Below are 17,500 nucleotides of genomic sequence, written 5' to 3'. Positions count from 1 at the left end.
TTGGGCAATTGTATTTCATGTTCAAGCGCACTGTGTTTATTGTTGTAGACAAGGACGATGTTTGGTGGACATTTGACATTATTTTATTTCATCTCCTTCAGAGGTTGAGCTTGTTGGACACATCCAGGCAACGTCACCTTGCCTGCACCCAAAGCACTTGAGAGAAGTTGCAGACATGCTTCGGAACCACGGTTACGATTCTGTGTTTTCCGTTGTGAGGAGGCACCAGTTCCGGTGGAAGGAGATCAAATCAAAAGGTGACACTTTGATTGTAAGGTATGCGGAGGAGATACTCAGGTCCGGGTACTGTTTTGGCAAAAACCGCCCTACGTGGAATACTCTTTCAAGAGGACGTGATCTGAGGAGCCTGGGGGGGGGGGGGTGGATTAAGGAAGGTTGGAGGGTACGTTTGACCTGATTGAGTTGAGTAGTGAGTGGGAGGCTTGGGCAGTCTAAACTTCTGACTTGATTGCATCCTGCACACCTACAAAACAGCCTTTGGAAGTATCCTGGTAGTTCCTTGCATGAAGATAAATATATTTTGGCAAGTGAGAGTTTTTCAGGTGTCGATCAGGTGGGGCAAAGAAGGTAACCCATTTTTGTTCAATGAAGTTTTATTGTTGGTTATTCATCTCCAGCATATGCTCAATATTCAAGAGGATGTTGACTTCTCACCCTTGGGGGGGAAAATGAGAAAAGTCGAAAAATCCAAGATGGCTGCCACAGAATCGAGAAAATGAACTTTTATTCATATTTTCACAACTAGGAAAGGTAAAAATATTATTAAAATGCACTTTTATATGTTTTCTGACCTGAGGAATCTGATGCCACCATATATTTTTTTTTAATGTAAAATGAAGATCATATATGTGCAACATCTAAAGGCCCTGTCACACCTTGACGATTTAGCCAGCGTAGGCCAACGTATGAAAAATTTGCCGAATACGCTGGCACACGTCGAATACGTTATGGATAAGTTTTATATACGTTAAGAGCACGCTGAAGCACGCTGGCATACGTCGTAGTACGCCAAGCTCGTCGACAAATTTTAAGCATGCTGGCTAAATCGTCAAGGTGTGACAGCGGCTTAAGTGCCGTGTCACACCTTGACGTTTTCGCCAGCGTATGGCAACATATCAAAATTGATCTAAAACGCTGGCGTACACTGGACTATTGATGTTTTTTTTTTAGTTTTGGACGTATTCATAACGAGTTGGACATATGAATAACGTACACTGAACGTTTCAATAACTTAAAGATAACTTATACCAACGAATGCTTAGCGTGTTGTCGGCGTTCACAACCTATACCCAACGATAGTCTAACTTGTGCATAGCGTGGCAGCGTATCACCGACGATCACGTGGCGTAGCCTATTAAAAGGCTGCCGCTCGACGATTCAAATCATAACCGCACTAGATGTCAACCGCACTAGATGACGGTGTCAACATCACCGTCATGCCGAAGAAAAAAAACAAACGAAAAAAAACAATGGAGTCTGGAACACTGATGGGTTCCTTCTGTGCCCATTTTTTTTATACCAATTCCCCTAAACGCTGCCAATCCACCATTATACGGTAGTTGTAAGTTAGAAACACGTTCAGTAAGTTCTGTGGTCCTCCGGAAGACGTCTAAATATGTCAATATGTGTAGGAGACACGTTACTCATAGGTTAGAAATTGTTTCGGGAACGCTAAACATTACCTCGACATGTTTCAACTTATGAGCAACTTACAAGTAACGTGTGTCAACGATCGCATAACGTGCCTCCAACTTGTGGTCAGCGTATGCGGAACGTGTGCGTCATACACTGGCATGCGTCAAAAAATTTTCAGCATGCTTAAAATTTGTCGACATACTCGGCGTACTACGACGTATGCCAGCGTGCTTCAGCGTGCTCTTGACGTATACAAAACTTACCCATAACGTATTCGATGTGTGCCAGCGTATTCGGCAAATTTACAAACATCGGCAAACGCTGACTAAAACGTCAAGGTGTGACAGCGGCTTGACACTTCGATGTCTTGTGTGGTTATGATTTGAATCGTCGAGTCGCAGCCTTTTAATAGGCTACGCCACGTGATTGTCGGCGATACGCTGCCGCGCTATGCATAAGTTAGACTATCGTTGGGCATAGGTTGTGAACGCCGACAACACGTTCAGCATTCGTTGATGCAAGTTATCTATATGTTATCGAAACGTTCTGTGTCCGTTACTAATACGTTATACATACGTCCAACTCGTTATGAATACTCCACAAACTGGAAAAAAAACATCAATAGTTCAGCGTACGTCAGCGTTTTACATACATTTTGATACGTTGCCATACGCTGGCTAAAACGTCAAGGTGTGACAGCGGCTTTACCATCGATGTGGTGGGAAATGACTATACTGTATATCAATTTCAGCAACTACATAACTTATGATATCTAAATTAAACTTCTTTCTGGTGTCGTAAGATTATATAGTTAAGATTAAAGTTCATCTCGAAAAAAAAAAACCCCCATGTGAAACAATATTTATTATGAGCAGGTAACCGTGGGATATCTGCATAATGTAAAATGTAACTTGAAGTCCGAAAGTCCCCCCCCCCCAACCCCTCATAAACTCCAAGACATCAACCCCTACTCCCAAACTGCAAGTTTCAACCAAACCTGAAGGCTTCAATCACCTCCTCACTCCAAGCCTTCAAACCCTCTCCCCAACTCCCGGGCCATCGCAAAGTGCACAACTCCTGAATACCGTCCCCCCCTACTGACATCCCCCAACTACTACACCCCACTCAGTCTCAACCTCTCCCTCCCAACCCTGTCCCACCTTTCCTCTCACCCCCGCCCACTCAGAGCCCAAAGTCTTTGTCCTCCACTTCTCCCTGGGGGGGGGGCGAGGAGGGGAGGGGGAAAACAGTTAAACGTCATGTGAATTTAAATATTGTCAAGCTGTGTACTTGCGAAAGCTGTTGCTTGATGAGAACCAACCCCGTCAACCCCAAGTCCTCAGAAATCATGTACCTACCCCTCCAGGCAAACCCAAGTTCTCAAAAGTTCTCACCCCACCAAGAGAAGGCAGAAGGAGTTATTCGGGAAGGTCGTTATTTATGCTCAGTGATAGCAAGAGGCAGTGATACGATCAGGAGAGTGATCGGAGAAAGTGCGGTATGGGAGGGGGCCGGGGGCCAATTGAGATTTTAATTTTATTTCATCATAACAAAATCTCAAGATGACATATTTTTGAGGGAGGAAGGTGGATTGAGAGCAAAGATGGGGGTGCGGAAGAGCAAGAGGCAGCAGAAGAACAGATGGACAGCTGAGGCTCGTAGAACACGTAACTTCTTGTATTTATTGCCTGGATATATGAAGACCTTCTTGTAGATTTTCAAATGTGGTGATGGACAGACTAATGTTTTACTGTGATTTAATGAACACTCGCAACAGCAGAATTGGGTTTATGGAGAAGCCCAGGTACTTCAATGCACTTGCTTCAAACACGGAAACTGGGAATCTTAACTTTGTGTAACCAGACTCAATGGCACAATGGTTTGACCGAATGCTCTGAGTTTGGGAGGTCTGTGGTTCAAATCCCCGCCAAGTCATTCCAACGACTTTAAAATGGTACGTGCTGCTTCCTTGCTTGACATTCAGTATTTAAAAAGCATAGAGTCCGGACAAACAACCATAGGTTGGCAATCCTTGTGCAGGCTGGATGGGCCTCATGACCGACTGCATTGCGGTTCCTTGCAAGGAACTTCTGTTGGTTAAACCTTTTTTTTTTTTAATAATTGGCCAAGTTGCATTTTTAATCGACAAGTTGTTACCATTTTGCACACCGGGACTTCAGAGTAATCATAACTTTGTCAATATATATCAATTTTGTGTTTCAGATGAGGTAACCACACCCGAAAACATAGATCCCTCAAACCGGCCACGTCGACAGGATTGGCCCGGAGAGCTATATGAAAATGGATCCTTTTATTTCTCGATGCGGAAGGTCGTGCTTGATGGTAACCCTCAGGTAACTCATCGATTCATCAGGATTACGAAACATGAATATAAAACAATATACACTAAGTTTAAATTTTTTTGGGGGCGCATCATCATTTGTTAGTTCTTATCGAATTTTGCTTACCGTTGCACTATCCATGTCAAAATGTTGTCCAAGGAACATCTTTTACTCGTCGCAGAAAACGACAACCTTGCATAACACTTAACAGCCTGATGATATCCGTGGTTACAACGTTTGTTCTTTTTGGGGGGGGCGGAGGGTAGGGGGGAGGGGAAAGAAGAGGGGTTTGAATGGGTGAAAGCAAACATGGGCAAGCACAAACATGCCCTGCATTGCGGCCTGCTTAAGTGTAGCTTGAGGCACAAACACACATAACATGTGTAGCACTGCTCGGCATTGGCACACAGACACACACAGACACACACAGACACACACAGACACACACAGACACACACACACAGACACACACAGACACACACAGACACACACAGACACACACAGACACACACAGACACACACAGACACACACAGACAGACACACAGACAGACACACAGACACAGACAGACAGACACACAGACAGACAGACACACAGACAGACAGACACACAGACAGACAGACACACAGACAGACAGACACACAGACAGACAGACACACAGACAGACAGACACACAGACAGACAGACACACAGACAGACAGACACACAGACAGACAGACACACAGACAGACAGACACACAGACAGGCAGACACACAGACAGACAGACACACAGACAGACAGACACACAGACAGACAGACACACAGAGAGACAGACACACAGACAGACAGACACACAGACAGAGAGACAGACTGACAGACAGACACACAGACAGACAGACACACAGAGAGTCAGACACACAGACAGACAGACACACAGACAGACAGACACACACAGACACACACAGACAGACACACAGACACACAGACACACAGACACACAGACAGACACACAGACACACAGACACACAGACAGACACACAGACACACAGACAGACAGACAGGCACACAGACACACAGACACACAGACAGGCACACAGACACACAGACAGACAGACAGGCACACAGACAGGCACGCACACAGACAGGCACGCACACAGACAGGCACGCACACAGACAGGCACGCACACAGACAGGCACGCACACAGACAGGCACGCACACAGACAGGCACGCACACAGACAGGCACGCACACAGACAGGCACGCACACAGACAGGCACGCACACAGACAGGCACGCACACAGACAGGCACGCACACAGACAGGCACGCACACAGACAGGCACGCACACAGACAGGCACGCACACAGACAGGCACGCACACAGACAGGCACGCACACAGACAGGCACGCACACAGGCACACAGGCACACAGACACACAGACACACAGACACACAGACACACAGACACACAGACACACAGACACACAGACACACAGACACACAGACACACAGACACACAGACAGACAGACACACACATGGACACACTCACCCCAACCCACTTTGTGTCAACTTAAAGTCTCAATGTATATTCCTCCCGTTCCGTTTAAACCTAACCGGCTTTTCCAACTTCCATAACTCTTCCTGTCAAGCCGTTCCACTCCAAGTGAAATATCTGTGTCGTCTCATTTCTAGTTCTACATTTATCTTTAGCTGTGCCTGCTAGTCGTGTGCCAAACCACGACCTCATAAACAAATCTACCCACACGATCTGCTCTGTCAATCCCCTCGATCATCTTGAACGCAGTACTTCTGTCATATCGTCACGTAATCTTCTCTGGCTCATTTGCTGCCTGGTCAACGAAAGGGATCCTTGTCTCTGCCTTTATTCCATCCCATAACCACGAGTTCATACGGAATTAAACGTCGTATTTTGGAATTAAACATCGTCCTTCAAGCACAGCTTTCATCATCGTATAGTCCTTATCCATTAGAGCATCCTTGAATTCAGGAGAAGTTGAATGTGCTTCACAAATGATCGAGGAATCGCTCACTGCGGTAAAGTTGTAAAGATGAAGGGAAAGGATATTTGGAAAACTGATGCACAGTGTCAGCAATATAGTGGGATTTGAACCCAAATTTAGTCGAGGTCTGAAGAGAGGGAAGAGGCTGCAGTCTGCCTGTCTGAAGGATGAGGGATGTCATGGCAGAGGCTGGAGTCGTCAGCAAATAAATAGAGGATTTTTCCAGTCAGAGAGATCATTGATGAAGATCAGGAATAGGACTGGGCCTAAAACACTGCCTTGGGGCACTCCAGCTTTGACAGGGAGACGAGATGAAGGGATCCTCTTGAGTGCCACACGTTGGCGACGAGAGGCGAGGAAGTTGTTAACACAAGAGTGGAGTTGGCTTTGGATGCCATTGGCAGATAGTTTGGAGAGCCGGGCGGGATGTCGGACTGTATCGAAAGCTCAAGATAAGCCGAGAGAGACGGTCCTGATCTGATGTCTGACATTGAGGGCCTCCACCCATTGTTGGAGTAGAAGCAGCATGTCCAGGGAGGAGTCATCTTCAGATTCTGTCATTTTTGACATCTTGAGAGCCACTTGGTCTGAATCCTGTCTCGCTTTCCTCATGTTTGTGGACCCAATTGGTTGGGTTTGGTGTCTTGTGCTATTACTGACCATACTTCAAGAATGCATCCCATCAACACCTCATTAGCTTGTACCAGTCTGAACTACGCCATACTCACTTCGCACCTCCCCACCCCCATTCCCCACATCCCCACCCTTTACTGAGTGTGACTCAACTTTTCGCACACTATGATTTGTTTGTATCGTTCTCCCAACTCTTCCCGCTCTCTTGTTCGGCTCTTCCATGAGCTTTTCAACCTTGAAATCTGTTAAAAATTCTTCTGTTGATAACTTAAAAATATAAAGTAAAAGATAATTTACTGCAAATCCTTCTTAATTTCTGAATTTATTCACAACACTAAATATCCATCCACTGTGTGTATGATGACGATTTGGAAAGGTTCCATTTACCCGCAGGGTGGAAGAACCGCCTATTACGAGATGTTGCCCGAATACAGCGTGGACATAGATGTCGATATCGATTGGCCAATTGCAGAGCAACGCATCATCACGTAAGACCACGTGAGAGTAACCAGTCATATTTTTTTTCCGACATGCCTTGGACCTCCACCTTTTTTACCAGCAATTTGTAAATTTACGTGATTGAAGGATATGTTGGAAGAGATATCTACAAACGATGTGTACATGAGGGACAGGAGGGTTTGAGTTTGAGGAGAAGGTTGGTTGGTTTGGCCTGGTACCAAGAGGCAGTGCTGCAAATAACAGGTTTGCCAGGCTTCTGCCAATTGGGAGATTTGTGCTCATTTCTCACAAAATAGCTTACGTATAGAGTTGAAGGTTGTGCAACCTATCTTCTGCTTCTTCTTCGTTCATATGCAGCACAAGGCTACAGGGTAGCATCATTGGTTGAGGGCAAAGCTGTGCTGCTGATGCAATGCCCTCTCCTGGCTGGGGCAGGAATTTGGAATTTGGCCACAATGCTGACAATAGCTTGCCGACCCTTCGTGAAGGACACCATGGGATCTCTAATGTCTACCAGAGGGGACGCCCATCAGATGGATATTCGAGGGATGGTGCCATACATTTATGAATCGGAGGGGCTCCCACTGGATGTCCTTTTGGGGGCCATCAAGGTGCTGAATGAGTAGTCGGAGCCCCTGGGATTACGGGTTTCCTGGGTCAAAACTAAGATCCAGACTTTCAATGACATCTTGGATGCTGCTATCCTGTCTGTACCTGTTTGTGGTGAGGATGTTGAGGTCGTAGAGAGATTCACTTACCTTGACAATGATATTCATGTCTCTGCTTACTGTGAGCCAGAGGTCAATAGACGTCTGGGTCGGGCCTGGGGAGTCATGGATTCACTGGATCATGGGGTGTGGCGCTGCCGGTACCTGTGCGGGAGGACGAAAGTCCGAGTCTTCAGGTCCTTGGTGCTTCCAGTCTTGCTCTACGGACGTGAGACATGGATTCTGACCAGGGATCTGAGATGGAGACTTAATTTGTTTGATACCAGGTCTCTTCGGAGAATCCTTGGCTATCCTGGTCAGACTTTGTGTCCAACGAGCGGTTGCTGAGAGAGACTCAAATGAGATTTGTTACCTGCATAGTCCGTGAGCGTCAGTTGCGGCTGTATGGACATGTGGCTCGTTTTCCTGACGTTGATCCTGCTCACCAGATTCTCTCAGCGAAGGAGTCTCGTGAGTGGAGGAGGCTAACGGGCCGACCACGTGCCTCATGGTTGCAGCAGGTTGATCATCATCTCAAGGAGATGGGGGTGAGCCCCTGGAGTACCGCCAGAAGCTGGACGCAGTGATGCGGTTCTCTGGCGCATGTTCCCATACCTGACCTGCCTGTGAAACACTGGGATGACAGTTTATTATTGGGTTGGGATTCAAACCTAGGCGAGACAGCTGATAAGCGAATGTTATATAACCTGTGATACAATAGCAACTAGAACGGCACTCGGCAGAGTGCAAACCTCCCCCAGGCTGAACAGTTTACATTTTGGTTCTACATCCGGACCTTAACCAAAATCGAACACGATTACTCTCATCACCTACCCAACTAATCCACCAAGTATTGCCATAACCCGTCTATAACTTTTTGAGATATCATGCTGTATATCGTTTTTTGGCCCCATTTCTCAATGGTGAAGAATCACTTTCAAAATGAAAAAAGTTGTCGTATCTGGATCCGTGTCAGGATCTTCATCAAAATCAAATCAATTCGTCCTTGTCACACACCCAACTTGTCCACCAAGTTTCGTCTGAATCCTATAACTTTTTGAGATATTTTGCTCAAAGACAGACATTGGAAAATGACCTCCGTCCACCTTTGGTGGCAAAGGTAATAAGACATAAATAATAATAATAATAATAATAATAATAATAATAATAATAATAAAAAAATAACATTCGTGGGGGATATGTTCCTGAAAAATGCCACCAATGTCAAATTCATGAATGCATCGTTTCATTGGGAAAAAGAGGGAAAAGTTGTTTTTGTTTTTTAACACTTCAGGACTGGTCTTCTATATCCACCACCGCTGGTATTAATTCAGCCTGGGAATGCTTCACAGAAGCCTGTTCTCTCTCATGATCAGATTAATCCCATGTCATCTTCAGTTCTCTTGCCCATCCTCCCACCCTTGGTACTCTGAATCCTGTGGTGAGGCTGTTGCTTTAAAACAACTTAACATCTCCTCCTGGAAGGCAAATCCGACCAAAGGCAACCTCACGTCATTCCACAAAGCCAGCAACAAGTGTTTGTCTACCCTCAGGAGAGCCAGAAAACACCATCTGTACAATTTCAAGAATGAACTTTCAAACTAGTCTCCCTCCTCTAAAACCTGGTGGTTCCTTGTCAAGTCCATCTCTGGTGTATGCTCCCCTTCCCTCACTTCAAATGGTACCACACGTAGGATGTCCAGTTGGCGTCTGACTTTGGAGGCCAACTTTGAAATGTGGCTTGCCCAAGATGAATCACGGCCGAGAGTGAGATCCAAGAGTTTTAGTGACTGAATGTCTTCGAGAGGGTTGTTGAGACAGAAGATGGGAGGGTTTGCCATCTGGTCCATTCGGAGACACAGAGAGAGGGATATCTCATGATTGAAAGACATATTCCAAGTGTTTGACCACTTTGTAATTTTGTCAAGGTCTGCGGAGAGGGAAGAGGCTGCTGTCTGTCTGAAGGATGAGATGTCACGGCAGAGAGTGTAGTCCTCAGCAAAGAGATCAAGAGGATTTTCCAGAGTCAATGATATTGATGAAGATTAGGAATAAGAAGGGGCCTACAACCCTGCCTTGGGGTACACCAGCCTTGACAGGGAGAGGATATGAAATGGTTGTGCTGAGAGCCGCACGATGACTATGAGAGAGGAGGAAGTCGGTAATCCAGAGTTATGTGAGCAACGCAGAATGTATCAAAACTTCAAGATATGTCCAGAGAGATGGCCGTGATCTCATGTCTGACATTGAGGGCCTCCCTCCATTGTTGGGAGAGTAGAAGCAGCATGTCCAAGGTAGAGTGATCAGGTCTGAATCCGAATTGATCTGAGAAGAGGTTGTTGGAGAAAAGGAATGATTTTGTCAACTGCGATGATGGATTCCATGACCTTGCTGGTGATTGGAAGTAAGCTGATTGGTCTGCAGTTAAGGGGATCCGTTTTTGCACCTTTTTGTGTAATGCTGTGATGTTAGCAAATTTCCAAGCAGATGGAAGATGAACTCGGGTAAATGGCAGAGATAAGAGGGGAATTGCAAGAGCAGCAGAGTAGGTTTTTTTGGACACGTGAACAAGTAAGAGGGTTGGCTTGGGAAGGGTTAATGGCTAATGAGGATAATAAAGATCACATGGGAGATGACACAAAGTGGTGGTGTATTGCCTGCTTGGAGCCCTGGAAGGCGGTTTCATAAACGGGAGAAGCTATTAGTGTTCTGGTCAAATTGGATAACTTTAACTAACTTTGTCTCAGGTCACCCAGGCATTAATTATTGACACTAATTGACTATTTTAACTAATTATATTAATTTAATTATAACTTAATTTAATTTATAATTATATTAATTATATAAATTTTAATTACAGTGAATTATAACTCATTTAATTAATTATATTAGCTAATTGACGGGCACTAGTTGAGCCTCTACTTTAAGTTGTGCCACAAGGCTTATGAAAAGTCTTGAAATGCAATTTGCTTTGGCCACAACCCACAGGTGCTGCACAGAACCTGTGCACTCCTGACTTGTAATGGTTAAATTCAACAAGTTTGTTCCAATATAATTATTGAACAAACATCCATTGCTACTGCGGTATATAGATTATGTTATATGTGAGAATGAACGATTTATAATAAAGTATAACTGCGTGCTGATCACGCACTCACCAACTGACACACAAACCGATTACAATAACCTCGCCTGTCCCTTGGGGAAATGGGCGACACTCGCTGGGGAAGTTGAAGGTATGCTTCATAAAAATATAGAGAAAAGTTTATAATTTTATTTTCATCATGCACAAACTGGTGTAGGTGTATGCACCTGGTACAGTGAACCTGGACGATAACTGAAAACCCCTACTTTACTATCCTTGAAAATTGTGTTCAAAAAATCACACTTGTGTTCATTTATCTGGGATCATGGCCTCCCTCTCTCGCCCCCCTCTCCCCCCCCATCTTTCTCTGGCCTCCTTTCTCACTCCCACTCTCTTCCCCTCTCCCTTTCTATACCCCAATCCAACTCTCCCTCTTTTTTTGAAAACAGCAAAGTACTTTTCATGAACCCACAAAATGTATTGCCACTTTCACCATGGGTTGTATAATTCAGCTCATGAAGGACTAAGGAATAATGTGCTCCCTGCATCCCCACACAGCTACGGGTACTTTGGTAAAGAGAAGCTGCAAGCTGTGAAGTTGCTGGTGTGTGCCATTGATGGTTGTCTGACAAATGGGAAGGTGTACAAATCCACCTCCGGAGAGCAGTTCACCTCGTACAACATCAGTGACTCGACTGCAGTAAAACTGCTGAAGGATAAAGGCACCAAGGTACTGTACCTGGAATTAATTTTGGAAAATTTTGTAAAACTTGTCGTCCCAGCTTTCCAATAAGAGGGTTTGTGTCGTGCTCGAGTTCTTTATTTCTAGTACACGAGCCACCACTTAATTGGGAAGCCTCTGGAGTTGCTAAAATGTCCCGATTAAGCGGTTGGTGTTCTCGTTAAACCGACATTTGCACTCGTACACGTGCCATACACATAAAGGATAAAAGGCAGATCTCGGCACATTGATCCTTGTGAGTTTACTTAGTTTTTCCAGGGTGTGCTCTCTTTCGGCATTTGGTACCTGTGAATAGAGCAAACGTTCAATCTGACTAAGCAAAGGAAGGGCATTGTTCTTGCATAAACTGGCGTAGGTGTTCTACCATTTGGATGTTTTGCTTGCTCGTAAGCTCGAGTCTCATCTTCTGATGCAGAATCGGAGTGATCATGCTCGCAACCTCTTCTCTGCTTCGATTTGCTTTCCTTTGCTACCTCCGCCGGCTCTGAATTAGACCCATCTCCAACAATGTCTGCATCTTCACCCATGCTTATGAATTCTCAAATTCTGCCTGTCATGTACTCAGGTGTGTGGGCGCCACCAAGCACATTGCCATCTTAACTGCCATTCAGGTAAGCTTCATCATCACCAAGCTCCCTTAAAAAAAACATCCATCCGGTAACAATTTGCATATTATTGTTTGGGGATTTACTGCATCCTATGAGTCTTTGGCAACATGAAGGGCATATAGCACAGTGACTCAGGCCCACTTTTACTCCTCTGCTTCAAGTGCCACAATGATCCTTGCATTAAGTTTGCTTCTGCATTGTCCTTTCCAGTTCTCGATGACCCTCATAATCGATGGGCCGGATGACACGAGTGGTGTTGGCAGGAAGAAACTTCACCTCTGTGTTGGTTAGGTGAACATCGATGAGGGTGGGCAGCACAATTGTCCACTCGAAGGCAGATTTGGTGATTTCTTGCTCTGAGTTTCCCTACCCATCCCACTCTTTAAGCCACTTTCAAAAGATGTTCCTAGTCATCCCACCATTTTGGGAAAGGCTGAAAACTTGGCAGGGAGCTTCTTTAAATCCTTGGGAATATACCACAGTTTCTTACTTTTCCCAATGACGAGGATTGGCAACTTCACATCTCCCGTCTTATTTGCACAAACCATCACGACGATCCGCTCTTTCGCCTTCTTGCCGCCAGGAAGTTCATTTTCCTTGATGCAATGGCCCTTATCCAGAAAGACCCAAAAGGAAGGACCAGTCTCATTGGCATTGAAAATGTCTACTGCTGCATATGCTTGAAGGATTTTTGAGGAGATATTCCTTCTAATCACGTGGTGCAAGAAAATCGGCGTGCTGTCTTGCGCTGCGTTCTTTTTTTTTTCAACATGATGATGTGCCGGACCTTCCAACGGCACAGCCAGCATCCTGAGGGGTTCAACTTTCTGTGACGGTCAAGTCTACACGCTTCTTTGAAGATGCAATGCTGCACATGACATTTGCTCAAAGCAACGTAGCTTTGCTAAAATAATGAATGTGCTGGAGATGAGTCATCCCATGACAATGTCTTCCCTCACACGGTGTAAATAACGCGTGGAAGGATCGTTTGACGCGTGTATTTAAGCGATGTTCCCGTTTATCCGAGTCTGATTACATGGTGGCCACCATTTCCCTCCTCTTTGGTTCTTGCATTTTATTCAAATATTTTCTGAACACCATTGCCTTGCTGTAATTTGCCAAGTTTAGCTCGTGTTTGTTTAGTCGGCTCGTCATAATTGTGTCATTAGGCTGATAGGATGGTCTTGAGGTACGCACACTCGCCTCTAAGCTCTGTAGCCTGGGTTCGAATCCCGACGCAGCTATAAACTGTCATCACAGTGTTTCCCAGGCAGAGTGCTTCATCAATATGTGTGTGCTGTCCCTGGTACGGACGTTAAACAGGTGTCCTGTCTGCGAGCATTTCTTGCTGGACGTTAAAGATCCAATGGTGTCCTTCGCGAAGAGTCCTGCGTGTTATCGCTCGCACCATGAACAAATTCCTACCCTAACCAGTAGAGGACATTGCAAATCAGCACAGGTATGCCCTCAGACAATGATGCAACCATTCTTCTTCTTGGCATGCAGCCTTTTGCTGCATATGAACAGACTGGTGTCATTTTTATACTCGTCATTCAAAATAGCATTGAAATGGCACAAATTATCCCAGTGACGTCAACAATATCCCGCCATGAACCGTAAATTATCCGTTTCCAAGAGGGGACATCAAGGGGGAGTACGGGTTTTCCAAAGGAAAAGAAAGAAAAAAAAAAAACCTCAAAATATATTTAATTAATCACCAGAATCGGAGGAAGCAACTTAAATTCGGGAACAATCTTGCCGAACTGCCACCTGCCGGCTTTGTATAAATATAAACATGACGTCTCAAGAGTTATCAAATCGACGGAAATGAACAAGATATTGATGGTCAGTCTTACAGGTGGGGATCAACAATCAATTGACATGTGTGAGGAGTTGGCTCCAATGTTGGTCTGAGCTATAAACTACCGGAGTGGCACAGTGTCAGCAATCCTTGGCATCAAAACGGGTGCGGTCCACCGAGGCAAGTAACACTGGCATGAAGGGAAGTAGGTTCCTTGTGTCACATCTATGTCCAAGTATGGGGGAGGGAGGCAAAATATAAATTTAGATTTTTTTTTTCAGCAGTTTTCATCGTGATATATTATAGTTGAGCAGGCCAATATTATATTAGAACATACATTGGCGGAGCAGACCTCAATCGCCGATGTAACGGAGCCAGTTATTCTACCACGAAACTTCAGGAATCCTATTCGGAGCACGAACAGACTATCAGTTTCCAAGAAGATTGATAAACACCTGGAAGGTAATGAGAATAGACAGTACAAGTCGATAGGTGTGTGCATGTGCTACTTGTACACACATTTTTCATGTTTGGCTTCTCCCCTTCCAACGGTTGTCCCCTTTCGACTTTCATTCTCACGTGTCACCTCTACTGATCCAACTTCACTCTTCTATTTTCACACTAACAACTTATGCTCTCAGCTTGTTAAGGTGCAATTATTTTAGTCGTATGACAGGGCTTGTGGAGGAGCTTGTGAATCGTGCTCAATCATGCTCGTGATGACGCTACGTCCCTACTTCCATAAAAGCGAGATGAAATTGTAGAGGGCCTTAATGCTTATTGAAATATTGTTTGTTTCTTTTTAATTTGCATAATAATGACACAAATATTCCACTATTTTGTTAAATGTAAAAAGTTCTGCCTTCTCAACAACAAAAGTTCCAAATTTTCTCCCGTCTATGGAACAACCTTGCGGGTGATGTTCTCAGAGGCTGTTCTCTATCTTCCCATCAGGATTTCAAGCAACCAGTGTACTGCCACCCCTCGTCATCCCCAATTCTGAACCATGATCTTTATTACCCCCATTAACCTTTCCTACCTCAACCATTTGACTTGCTAGTTTCAATTTCCTCTTCTCCTCCCTTTCCTCTTTTTGTGTTTATTGAATTCCCTTTGTTTTGTCTCATTGCTAGTTCTACCTTGCTCTTCCATGAGCTTCACTTTAATAAATAAATAAATAATTAAATGATATTGCTGTGATGATTTCTTGTTACCCCATGGTACTGTGTAGTAGTACACATGAACAAAGAGAAAACTCCAATCCGTGGCCTCGGAGGCAGGATGTGTCGTTCCTCGTGAACCTGGCATGAGGTCACACCTTCGTTTCATATGAATGGCTGTGATTTGTTGAAATATATATTTTTTTCTTTTGCAAAACTCATGTTGCTCTGAAAGTGTTGCAACTTGGATAATCACTTGTTATTTTATTTCCCGTTTGGGGTGTTGTTTCCTTGTTTCAAAAGCTCGAAGCATTGCCGTCCATCCAAGCTTCATGTTGATTGTGTTGTTGTCTTGAGATGCTTCGATGCAATAACGTGGGTTTGTTTGACTCACCTTCTGACTTTATATTAAAAATAGTTTATCACACCATTTAGCAAATGGTGCACTGCGAGATGCAAAAGCAAAGCCACATCCTCAATAGATGCCATATTTGGTATCTATGGAGATTTGGGGTGGTAATATGTGGGTTGATGCTCTATCAGTAGTTTGTTCTTTACACCACAATCAACTTGACTGTTCACTCTGATTTTGCGTAATAATATATAATACCATTCCTTTCGTGCCGTAAAGGCACATAGGGCTGCTGCGGCAGCTTCTTTACAAGGAGTACAATCCTGGATGGGTTGGCACTCGGACGCAGGTTACCCTGAATGGTTATGAACCCAGTACACTGGTACTCATTTTGCTGACCTCGGAAAGATGACAGGCTGAGTCGACCCACATGGTGTTTTTTAACGGCACAACAGGGGCTCAAACTCAGCCCCAAAAAGATACTAAGCCAATCACCTTAACTGTTAAGCCAACACCAGGCTTAGTAGAAGTAATACATCTATCTCATGACATCTTCCTGTGATCTCATCCACAGGTGTACTTTGTGAACAATGCCAAGTCGGACTGCCACAGGTTACATGCAGAGGAATTGGGCTGTCACATTGAGCAGGGATGTGAGAACAAGTTTGCAAAACTCCAGGAGTGGTGTGATCAGTTACATCTAACATGGAAAGAGGTCGCATACTTTGGTAAGCAAACTTGTTTACAGCATGCCTCCACTGATGTATCCAGCTTCAGGCAGTGGTTCGTATACACCGGTACATGATGATTCACTCTTAAGTGGAAATAGTTATCCGTACTCGCCGTTTCATCATCTTGATTTTTAAGTACTCGGTGAAGACTATCGAAGGTTAACAAAATGTTGGTAGAACATTTCTAAAATGCTCACGGGGTTTACTTTTGTCTATTTCTTTGTACAATATGTAAACATTGTATATAAACTGTGAAATTTATTTTTCATGCAATCAGGGGAACAATATGGCTGATGAAGTGCAGACTGATTAAAGATTGAATAAAATATAAACCAATGTCACCAGCAGGGTGACCCGTATCTTGCCAAAAGGTGACCACGTGTGACTTCTTTAAGGTCACACTGAGGTGAACAGAGCTGCTATCCACCATGTGTGACTTCTTTAAGGTCACACTGAGGTGAACAGAGCTGCTATCCACCAGGAGTGACTCCTTGAGGAATTTCTGCCGACGAGAGATTCCGATGAGAATCGTTCTACAGAGTAACCATGAAAATTATGCGTTTGCCTCATAACATCACCAAATGATGTCATAATGTCTCAAGCTTGACATATCTAGAAAGCACTCATCGAGGTGTTCAATTTGAGGTACTACACGATATGGTTCCTAAAACTTGAAAATTTGACCTTGGGGTCAAATATGTTTGACCTTAGGCGCTAACCATGAAGGTCAAGGCCAATCGCCACCAGAAATTAATCAGCTGAGCGCCAGACCATGAACTATATTCCCATGAAGTTTGAAGACGATCCGATCAAATTTACTCAAAAAATAAGGGTTTAGTCGACTCCCCTGATTTGCGCCAAAGTGACCTTGACCTTTGACCTTGACCTTCAAAATTTTGTGCACTGAAAGGGACCTCTATAGGCCTCTGATATGCGAAGTTACAAAAATTTCCATTGATAACTGTGCTCTGCAGAATTTTTTATACGTGATTACAGACAAACAAACAAACAAAAAATACAAGCTGACCAATATATCTTGCAAAAACTTCGTTTTGGCAAGATAATTACTTTTAACGACTGATTAAAATGGACACGGACGCATGACATGAAAATTGGGGAGAGAGAAAGGCTGCAAAAATGTGCATGTGCACTGCTAGTCAATGCTGGTTAATGCTTGTAAAACACAGCACCTCGCTTATCCATAGTTTGGCCGAGGCCAAGAGAAC

At 44.3% G+C, this 17,500-nt stretch overlaps 1 protein-coding gene across 2 annotated transcripts in view; it reads left to right on the top strand.

The window, feature by feature from the left end:
- The window catches only part of CMAS (cytidine monophosphate N-acetylneuraminic acid synthetase), a 42,261-nt gene that overhangs the window by 18,711 nt on the left and 6,050 nt on the right, over positions 1-17,500 (top strand). For both annotated transcript variants that reach the window (XM_085885680.1, XM_085885681.1), the window contains exons 4-8: positions 102-257; positions 3,880-4,010; positions 7,023-7,117; positions 11,439-11,610; positions 16,118-16,271. In XM_085885680.1, coding sequence (XP_085741806.1) covers positions 102-257; positions 3,880-4,010; positions 7,023-7,117; positions 11,439-11,610; positions 16,118-16,271 — 708 coding nt within the window. The remainder of the gene's footprint in view (positions 1-101; positions 258-3,879; positions 4,011-7,022; positions 7,118-11,438; positions 11,611-16,117; positions 16,272-17,500) is intronic.

The sequence above is a fragment of the Eptatretus burgeri genome, chromosome 6 (genome assembly GCF_056783735.1).
Source record: "Eptatretus burgeri isolate ZD-2024b chromosome 6, Ebu_testis_v1, whole genome shotgun sequence".
Lineage (NCBI taxonomy): Eukaryota > Metazoa > Chordata > Myxini > Myxiniformes > Myxinidae > Eptatretus > Eptatretus burgeri.
This window is presented reverse-complemented; position numbering and strand designations above follow the sequence as displayed.